This window comes from Zingiber officinale, chromosome 6B, assembly GCF_018446385.1.
Source record: "Zingiber officinale cultivar Zhangliang chromosome 6B, Zo_v1.1, whole genome shotgun sequence".
Classification (NCBI taxonomy): Eukaryota; Viridiplantae; Streptophyta; class Magnoliopsida; order Zingiberales; family Zingiberaceae; genus Zingiber; species Zingiber officinale.
In genome coordinates, this window is record NC_055996.1 from 46,711,551 (window position 1) to 46,722,627 (window position 11,077).

An 11,077-nucleotide genomic window follows, 5' to 3' on the forward strand; every position below is an offset into this window, starting at 1 on the left:
ATCTTCACAAGCTTTCTCTGATCTACTCACACCAGTTCTTGAAGGCACTTAGGGAGTTTCTCCAAGGTTCAAGAGGTGACGACAAGCACAACTAAGCGAGAAGAAGGGTGTGTATTACATTGTATTTTTGTTTCTTCTTCTTGTGTTGTTGTTTGTGTTTGTGTGTTAGTACTGTACGAGGCTTCTCCGCCTCCGGCTGCGACTGAGAAGGAGGTTTTCATTAGTGGAGTGAGCGTGTCGTGTGGATCCTTGGATTAGTCACCTCTTCTTGAGGTGGATACCAAGGAAATCCGTAGTGTTAGCGTTGTGTGTGTCTTGTGTTTATTTCCGCTGCACATTATCAAGACGAAGTGACGAAATACTATTCACCCCCCCTCTAGCGGGCACATCGTTCCTAACAATTTGTTCTCCAAATTTATGACTTTATATCATGGTAATCAAATCTAGGTCAATTTGAAAGTTGTTAGCTTCTATATGAGGTTCCATAATAAGAGATATGAATCTTGCAGCAATAGGTGTGAAAATATTATTGAAAGCCTCTCTCTCATGTCAAAGCTCATTGGATCTTGTCAAAATAGAATTATTAGAAAAATAAAATTACAGAATTAAAATAGTAAGAAAAAAATGTAGCATTAAAAATAAAAAAAAAAGTCTCTAGAGTAACTAAATTCCTAATCAACTAATGTTATTCTAAAACAGTCCCCGGTAATGGTGCTTGATCCGGTGATAAGGACAGGGGATCCTCGTCAGCAAAGGGTTAACGGCACGAGGAGGTCCAAGGTCAAGATAGTCGACCCGAAGACTGGCTGATCGGTCGAAGCGACCCGAAGACTGGCCGACCGGCCAGGAGTTCTCCGAATTGAATGGAGTACAACCTGACTAGGGGTCGGGTTTCCGATGATCACGATAAAAAGATTCAATGGTCGAGCAGGGTCACCGTTCGGCCGGTGCACAAGGCAACACAAGCAGAAGCAGGCTTAACCGAGCATATGACCGTTGCAGGAGTGAGATGCGTGCCGAGTGGCCTATCAGCTCGGCCCTGAAACAGACAAGGAGCGCAAGAGGACAAAAGAGACAAGGTAATATCATCCTCGAGACGCCTGCCGCCGACAAACAGCAGAGTTAGCGGCCGAGCCGTACACAGAATCGTACGGTGGAAGCTTCCACCGTCGCATCCGGGATATGCTCGGACGATTGCAGAATGGCGCCAGAAGCACTTTTATGACACAGGCTTGTTAAGGTATGTTTGGGGAAGCGTGCACGTGAAGGGAAACGTGCCCGCGCTTTTCCGGAGTCCTATATAAAGACCTCAGACGTCAACAAAGGTATGCGCAACTATTTATTGTAGCCACGTTACTCTGCCTCGTTCGTTGCCTGACTTGAGCGTCGGAGGGCCGTCGCCGGGGAACCTCTCCCGGCTCGGTTTCTTTGCAGGATCGTCGGAGAGCCACACCATCAGTCGAAGATAGCGGAGCGTGCCACGCCCCCAGCGTCCGTCGACTCAGCGCTCGGACAGGATCAGTGCCAAAAACTTATTTGTCAATCTGCAAGTGCATCGAATAGTTGTCAAGTAATAAAAATATCGATCCACATAAATTGTTGATTAAGCACTAGAGATTTCGTAAATTAAATTATCTAGACAATCGAATGTGTTGATTTGTCACGAATGCTTGAGTAAAAGAGAGAGAGAGGGGGAGAGAGAGAGAGAGTTGGAAGAGAAAGAGAGAATAAGTGTAAGTGTGAGCAACGGAGAAGGAGAAGTTGGATTTAGGAGAGATTCTAAAATTTCGATTTCACTATGATGTTAGTTAATGTCTCTATGAATTGTTTATCTCTTGAAATCCTTGCTTACACTCTTATAGGGATTCTAACAAAAATCTGGCACAACCCTGCTAAGATTGTACTAGAGAGTTTACACCAATTTCCAACGTCATTAAGTAAAAAAATAACTCTAGAAAATTTGGCTAAAGGGATACCCTATGACCCTCTGGTCATACATTCGGTAGAGTTATCTCATTTACTTTCTAATGTTAGATTAATACTATTAAGTAAAGAAGTAAATGAGAAAGTCTGGTTAAAGGGATACCCTCTATAATAAAGCCCCTGGTAATACAATCTCTAGATTACACAAGTCACTTTCTAACAATAAGTTGGGAAAAATCCATCATACTATAATTAACTTCCCTTGTAGAGAATTGACCTCTATTTCAAGGCAATATTCTAGGAAGTCCGGTTAAAAGGATACCTTCTCTAACAATGCCTCTCGATCATACAATACAGAGTACCTCCTCTACACGATGACCGATCCTCTACATCTAAGTGTATTGGCCTCACACATATTTTGTCAATATATACAAGGCACAATACAATAGAACAAGTCATAAACATATCATTGAACAAGGAAATGAGCAATTACATAGTTCATACATCAATATCACATCATAATTACTCCCTATATCCAAAATTATGAGAATCTACTCCATAGAAAAGAGAGACACAATCAATACACAAAGAAATATCATTCTACAACTCAATACATAAAATAAAGAGAAGAGAAATGTTTATCCATGAATTCTAAAGTTGTTGGAGGTGTTTCCTTGCTCCGGAGGAGGACGGATCATTGATGGTGGCTCTTGGAAGAGGTTCTAAGATTTCTCCAAATGGAAGAACTTTTCCCCAAGGAAATAGGAAGAACCCTAAACCCAAGATAGGTCAAAAGGGGAGAAAATCCCCTTTTATAGGAGGGGTACACGACCCCCTCGTTTTCTCCGCCACATGACCATGCCTCAAGGCAAGGCTGTGGAGTGTGTGCCACGACCAAAGGTAGGCATGACCGTGCATAAGGGCATGACCAGCTCATGGGTATCCTTGGAAAATAGAGGCACAACCATGCCTCAGGGCACGACCAGATCGTAGGATTTTCTAGGAATAAAGGCACGACGGTGCCTTTGGGCACGACACAACTGTGTGTTTTTGCCTGGAGACCAGATATGATTGTGCCTCAGGGCATGACCTGGCTGTGTGTAGCACCGAGGAGCGAAACACGGTTGTGTCATGGGGCACGGTATGCTCATGTGAAAATTTGAGTATGGCTCTTGTGGAGACATGGTCGTGTCATGGGACACAACCATGTTTGTTGATTTTCCTTCAAGGCTGCATCAAAATTAGTTTTCACTTCATTTTTACTCTAAATCATGTCCTGTCAATCGAAATAAACAAAAAGTAAACTTTCAAATAAAAAAAAGATGAAAATATGATATAATAATAAAATAAGATGTAATAGACATAAATTATATTAATAAAATGTAAATAGATATGTATCAAATAATAAAAAAAACATATATAATATATGCACATTAATTATTACTACTAGAGCTTCCACAATAATGTCTCTAAGTTTACAATTTTGTACTTACGAAATTGAGATATTGGGAGGAATTAAATTTACCAAAGGAAATCAATATTTAAGGTAATTTTATGTTTTTTTGTAAATTTTTTAAAAAATATTTCTTTGAAAACTATTGACTTGAAATAATCTATTTTTGCTACTTCAAAAAATAGAATTGCATTTATTAATTTCTTTTAAAAAAATAAACTCCATGGCCATCGGTCTCTCCATCCTCCGGCTTCTCCTCTTGTTCTTTCAATTCCCCTCCCACCATTTGACTATCGTTTTTTTTCCTCCCATTTTTTTTTCAAGAATATTTTTTTTCACGTTCAATTTTGTCGCCTCCCTCCTCTTCTCCTTTTCCTTCCTCCTCTTGGCCAGCGTGTAACCATTTTTTTCTCTCCTTCTCTTTTCAAGGATTAATTTCCCACCCTCTCTCTCCTTCTCTCCTTTTGTTCCTCTTATCACCACGTTATTTTTACCCTTTTTCTTTTCAAGAATCAGTTTTCTTCTAGCTACCAATGCATCCTTCAACTCCGTCCTTCTCTCTAGCATGAGATGGCTTCCTAATTACTCCTCCAAAAATGATGGATGGATATTGAGTCGGTTGAGGTCCCTCCAGTTCCAAGGGTGAGCCGATTATGAAGTTATTCCCTCATCGATTTCGATCACTAGAAGTCGAAGAGGGGGAGTGCGTATAGCTTTTGTTTCCTGGCATTCCATTGGAGATTGAGCTTGGGAAAAATGGAGGGAAGAAGGAAGTTGTTAAGGTTCAATTTGCATAGGGTGCTATGTGTGGTTCTGATGATCTACCTCCTCAGCGGTGAAAGTTTGGCCATTAACTTTGAAGGCATGTGCTTTTTTTCGGCAATTTCTCCATGCTCTAGAGCTTAAATTGGTAGTTAAGGTGTATTTCTTAAGAAATTTTGCATTCCATTGAAGGGTTGGCTCTATTGGAGTTCCGATCGAGAGTGGAGGCTGATCCTTTTGGCGCCTTGGAGAATTGGAATCCTAGCGACAGGAACCCCTGCAATTGGAACGGTGTTAATTGTGTTGATGGCAAAGTTTTCAACTTGTACATTGACCGACTCCTTTAATTGTTGTCATTTTCATTCCTTCATTGATTGCCCAAACACCAACTAGTAAGCTTAGTCCGATTAAAAACTCAACACATAAGGATAACACAACCTCGGGATGTCATGTATTTATCTAAATACCACATAGATACAATTGTAGACAAGAATTGTGTCAGTTGAAAACTATTTTAGTTGACGATCAAAAGAAATACTTGCTTGATGGTTGCCTTCTCTCTTCTATTCATTTTATCCCTGAAAATAATAGTTTCAGTAATATGACCAAGAATGTGCCACCTTGGGACTTTCATCTGATGGAACTTGATATATAATCATCTTAGAAAGAGAAAGATTTAGACTAGTGGCACTACATTCTGTTTATGTTTCATTATCTTCTGCCTTATTTCCTATATATATATATTCTAATTTTCTGTTACAAATTCGTTTGAAGAATTCAAGTCCAAAATTGTTACCCATGTGCAGGACTTTGATAGAGTTTTCTCTACAAGGAACTTTGTCATCTGACCTTGGAAAGCTCAGGCATTTGAGAGCTCTGTAAGTGCAGTTAATTTTATGATCATATTTGAACATAATTAAGATGATGCCTACATGGATTATATTTTCTTCTTTCATTTTATATCTTTGGTTAAAAGGTGCTTAGAGTTGATAATGTATCAAATAAATGATCAAGTTTATTAGATATAAGTGGCTAGAAAAAGAATCATTTAAAGTTTATTAAACACCAACAAAAATTCCCAGAAATTCATTATCCTAACAACTGTTTTGTTTGAAATAATTGGCCTCAAATAGAGGTGGTTCTTCTCCATGTAAAATTATGTTTTGTTCGAATGAGTAAAGGATATCTTATGATCCATCCCATTTTGTCTTTTTTAAGCAATAATAATCTAACTAAATAATTTTTTTAATATTCATATCGTGTGTTTTAATATATTTGTTATTTGTCTCAATCTTATTTTTCAACTACACAAAAATAGATCGTCAATCAAATGAAAAAAATAATTTTATTATTCACACTCAAAGCTTTTAGAATCTAGTTAAGATATCACACTGGAATTAATTTTTAAATAATTAATCAATTAACAATCTATTTGAGAATAAAATATTATAAAATAATTTTTTTATGTGAGTAAGAAATTAATATTTAAAAAAAGTATAGAAAAGTCATCCATAAGTCATTAGTTTTAGTTAGTTTTAGGTTAAAAATAGTTAACTAAATAAAAACTTTTTGGAACTTTTAAGATCATAGTAAACTCAGTTGTATGTTACACTTAAAAGGAAGAAAACTTAATAAAGAACTCAATAGATAATAGTTATCGTGCATCTATACTTACTATCTCAAATATTGTTGTGAAATCTACAAGTGCTCGTATTCTAATCGTTATTGAAATGTCATAACTGGTTGTGTCATCAGTGTCCTTAACAGGAACAGATTTTCTGGAGTTATCCCAAAGGAAATTGGAGGGCTAACTAAGTTGGAGCTCTTGGACTTGAGAAACAATAAGCTAACTGGTACAATACCCAAGGAGATTGTAGAAATGCACTCTCTAAAACATCTGTTAGTCTCCGATCCTAGATTTCATATGTTCAATTAGATGATTAGCAAATTAAGTTATCAGGGTCAATCATTTTTCGTTCTTGCAGTTTGCTTTGCCACAACAAATTCCAAAGCAGAACATCTGCTGAAAAGTCTAACAAGCACGCCGATCAAATACAAGATTGGAATCATTCATGTGATGCAGCTGATGATCTACAACCTCTAAACAGAAAAGTTGGGCATCGGTAAGCCCTTATTTATGGGACATTTGTATAGCATATTGTAGCTTGTTCTTCTTGGTGCTATATAAGTTTTTGTAAGTTGAAAAACGAATTCTATTTCATGTTTTCATCAATCAAATGTCAGTTTCTGGGAGACAAGCTGGGAGAAACTGAAGAAAATTAATTCCTTTCTAGTCATGCTTGAAGGAAGAATCATACAAATCTTTAGCACAACTCGTTTGTGAGTGTTTTGGTTTTTTCTTCTTCAATGCATTTTTTACTCTTGACAATGTTTGCGTAACGTATTAGTTACATTCTAAACAACAGAAGAAATTTCCTTCCATGCTTCAAATGTGAACATATTTTTAATGATCATCAACAAAGGGATGGCAATCAAAATGGTAACATACGTACACTTGTTAGTTGCTATTTTTGAGCCAACTTTTTTTTTGATACACTTATAACAATCATTTTTCTTGATTGTAGCTGATTTTTGCAAGACATACATAATGATGAATACACAGATACATTATGTTCCCCGACGTAAGTTAGCTGAAGCAACTAAGAATCTCTATGCTAATCCTGTAAATGGTGGCCCTATAAATCAAATCGTCAGCGTTTTAACTACTACAAGTGGTTCATTTCCTGCATTGATATCAAAATCTAGACTTAATCCCTCTGAAGCTCCTATACCTCTTCCAAATCCACAATCAGTTTCTCCAACTGCTGAACCAACAAAACCTGCGGGAAATGAAATTCCATCAAGTGAAAGTATATCAACATGGACATATATTCTTATTATTTCAGCAGCCGCTTTACTACTTACCTTGGCAGCATGCATCGTTCTAGTTTGCCGCAGAAAGGATGGAGCTAATATAGGTCCATGGAAAACAGGATTGAGTGGTCAACTACAAAAAGCACTTGTAACTGGTACATTTTTTGTTCTTTCCTCAAATTTTTGTCATCAATGGTATGATAATTGGCATAACATGCTTAGTTCTGGAAATTGTTGGAAAACTACTAACTAATGCAAAAGATGCTTTCACTTCTAATTATTACATTTGGAATTAACTTGTACTTCAAATTAAAATTTTGTTTTCTTCATGCGTGTTGATATGTCTATCTTCAGGGGTACCAAAATTAAAACGCTTGGAGCTTGAAGCTGCCTGTGAGGAATTCAGCAATATTGTTCTAAGTTATCCAGCCTTTACTGTATACAAAGGAATATTATCAAGTGGTGTAGAGATAGCAGTTGTGTCAACAACTATCACCTCTGCCAAGGAATGGTCAAAGGAATCAGAAAAGCTTTTTAGGAAAAAGGTTTATAGTTCTTGGTACCTGTTTAGCAAGTTCCCTTCTATGTTTTAGTACAAATTGAATATTTTTATTGTTAGATGATGATAAATGCAATGTTAATTGATATCTCCATGCTTTCTTGGAATGTAGGTTGAGGCACTTTCTCGCATAAATCACAAGAACTTCATTAATCTCCTTGGTTACTGCGAAGAGGATGAACCTTTTATGAGAATGATGGTTTTGGAATATGCGTCTAATGGTTCACTTTATGAGCATCTTCATGGTAGGTTCGTTCTCTATAAAAATTATTTGACCTATAAATGAGCTCGTCAGCAATAGATCAAACTTATACCAAAGTTTAATTTTTTTCAGGAGAAGAATTTGAACTTCTCGATTGGAATGCTAGAATGAGGGTCATCATGGGGATCGCTTATTGTCTCCAACACATACACGAGTTGGATCCACCCATTCAACACCCCAACTTAAGGTCAAGGTCCATCCTGGTCACTGAAGACTATGCCGCAAAGGTATAACTTGATCTATTTATATCATCAATTGCATGAGTTTCACTTCTCTTTGGGTTGAGATATATATGATCTTCTGTGCTACATTTAAATTTAATGCAGATTGTAGATATCAGTGTTTGGAAAGAAATTATTGACCAGGGAAAATTGGGTGTAAAGGATTATCTCAATAATTATGATACCTTATATGATCCTGCAAATAATGTTTATAGCTTCGGAGTATTATTGATGGAGATAGTCTCCGGAAAGGTCATCCAACGTGAAGAAGAAGGCTCTATTTTGAACTTGGTAAACTAACATGTTAAAATAGATAGTGGTTACCTCTCTTTTATCAAAAGATAGTGGTTATATACAAATCTAAGTCTTTTATATATATATATATATGTATATATAAATTAAATAACAGGTTACAGGATACTTAAAGGGTGATGGTGGTCCTAGTTCATTTGTTGATTCCAATGTTAAATCTCACAGCGAGGAGGAGTTTCGGATAGTTTGTGAGGTCATCCAAGATTGTACTAGCTCCGACCCGAGAAATAGGCCATCTATGAGGGAAGTGACATCTAAACTGAGAAAGATCATAGACATTTCGCCTGAAGCAGCTATACCAAGGCTTTCTCCTCTTTGGTGGGCAGAATTGGAGATCCTCTCTGTGGAAGCAAGTTAATTATTGTGGATACTCATCACGCAAATCATAGCTTTGTTCATTAATTGACAATCATATATATCAATTCAAATAGCACTTCTTTGATGTCTCACTATCACTTTAGCAAATAATTGGAGGTCTCATATAATTTGCTTTCAGAGAGATGGCGACGACAAGATAATGCTTTCCGGATGCTATTTTGATGAGTTCAATAGTATTCTTAACAAGCACTTGTATTATATTGTTATGTTGTTTGCCATTTTATATACAAATTTTAGCAATATAATATAATATAATATAATATAATTGAATTGAATTGAATTAGTTGAAGAAAGGAAGGATGTTGGTTCTTTTATTGTAGTTTAAGATGAGGATGTGCCAGTTGATAATTAAGGTCCTTGGGAGATAAGGCTTGTTTATTTAGGAGCAAGATTAGCTTGGTGATGAGAGAGAGAGAGAGTGTAAGTTTATAATAAATTTTTAAGTTATTTTTACTATTTATTTGAATAAATATTTTAGAGAGAATGCAAAATTGATTAATTTAGAGATCATCCTTATCCATCATTTTGATTTCGCCAAAACTGCCACACTCTAAATAAACATTAAACATTCATTTATTACTTCTTATAAAATATTGCTCACGAGAGACGGAAATTCTAGTCACCCTCTATATATATATATATATATATATATATATATATATATATATATATATATATATATATATATATATTTGAAATAGTGAATATCTTACTAACAAAACCCACAATAATTTAGTCACCCTCGCGCGTGTATATATATATATATATAATGATTTGATTTGATGGTTGATTGTCTGAGTTGATCCAATTAGATATGCTGAGCATATTGGATGGGACGCAATTAAAATTGACCAATTATATTGGACTATTCCAGTTTGGTTGAATGAAGGGGTCGAGCAAGCTATCATGTCAAACAAAGTCAAAAACAAGACGAGCAAGTTGGTCAACAAAGCATCAAATTGTTGATTGCATGAGATGAGTCATCTAACTAGTTAGGTGACTAGAGTCTAGATAGGTTGATCAACTAGTTGGTCGAGTTTAGTAGGTCAAATGAGAGAGAGAAGCTAGACAAATCAATTGAGCACACCCACCAGTTAGGTCGAATAGGTTGGTAAAATCAAGCAAACGGACTAAGTGAGTCTCTAGAAGCAACCACTTCCCAAAAAGATATAACAGTGACTACAAGAGTAAAATAACTCTTCTATCTCACCTAATCAATATAGACTTAGGTTTACATCAAAAGATATTACTAAGTAATTTTTAGATTCAATGACGCTTACAACCAAAGATCCCAAGTTCTTGGATGTCAAGAGAAGACCATAAGCAATGCAGGCATTTTAAGTATGAAAGAATGAGAACTAATGATACCAAAATGGCATCCAAAAGATTTTAAATAATGGTCCTAACGATCATGTTGTCATTAGGCCAACCTAAGAAAAAGTTTGGTCAACCAAATTCTGGTCCCAACAATCATGTTGTCATTAGGTCAACCTAAGAAAAGGCTAAGTCAATCTAGCTCAAGCGTTTCAAATGGTTAGAAGCTAACACTTCAAAGTTAGCTCGTACTAATAAAATCCTAAGTCAACATAGAATACCTAGTCTACCCTAACACTACTCTATGTCAACTTTCAAACAAAATAAGATAATTCAATTTTGCCAACTTGAGTTACCTAGGCTTGATCTGTCTAGAAACAAACTTAGGTGTAGGTACATCAAGGTAGTTTTGATATGATCAATTACGTTAAGTTAGGTCTTGTATATATTTAATATCTTGTGTCTAAGTGTGCAGGAACTTAGGAGCGTAGCAAGTCGAGCGAAAGACGCAGCTAGCGATAAAGATGACACAGGAGAGAGTCGATGGGCTTGATGCGTCTTAGGGACGAGGTACTGGGGATAAGTACGCTGACAGACGAGAAGGAAACGCATGACGTTTCCGAGGGACGAGAAGCCGGAGCGGAAGCTTGCTCAAGGAAAATGCCGAAAAATGGGTTCAGGTGAGCCCTATTCTAAATGACAGAAATTGTTGGCGCTACTCAGAATTCTGTTCTGTTTCCCCTGTACAAAAATTTGTACAAGCACAGAACTTTTCCTAGCAACCCATATGCTTTTTAAAAGTTAAACTTGGATTGTAAACGAAACTTAACATTATTAATCCAAGTTCAACCCATGTGTTCATCAAAAGTTAAACCATATTACAGAAGTTGATTAAATATCTATTTCAAGGATTGACTTCTAGGTCGTTGGCGAGGCACTCGGCCTTCTTGGGTATGGGATCATCTACCACTTCCTAGTTAAAGCCTTTCAAAGAAATTGAATATTTAAACTCCTTACAG

General features: G+C 36.4%; 1 protein-coding gene and 1 long non-coding RNA gene across 2 annotated transcripts; both read left to right on the forward strand.

Moving 5' to 3' along the window:
* Positions 1–5,931: 5,931 nt before the first annotated feature.
* LOC121990127 lies at positions 5,932–6,469 on the forward strand. The gene is made up of 3 exons (XR_006114466.1): positions 5,932–6,037; positions 6,124–6,261; positions 6,383–6,469. It is a non-coding gene; the product is annotated as an uncharacterized LOC121990127 (long non-coding RNA).
* A 263-nt stretch (positions 6,470–6,732) lies between these two features.
* LOC121990126 (protein MALE DISCOVERER 2-like) lies at positions 6,733–8,874 on the forward strand. Its single transcript, XM_042544345.1, has 6 exons — positions 6,733–7,167; positions 7,367–7,557; positions 7,684–7,816; positions 7,906–8,060; positions 8,160–8,345; positions 8,464–8,874. Exons 1-6 carry the CDS (start codon positions 6,747–6,749, stop codon positions 8,722–8,724), a joined length of 1,347 nt encoding a protein of 448 aa, XP_042400279.1. The 5' UTR covers positions 6,733–6,746; the 3' UTR covers positions 8,725–8,874.
* Positions 8,875–11,077: the final 2,203 nt, after the last annotated feature.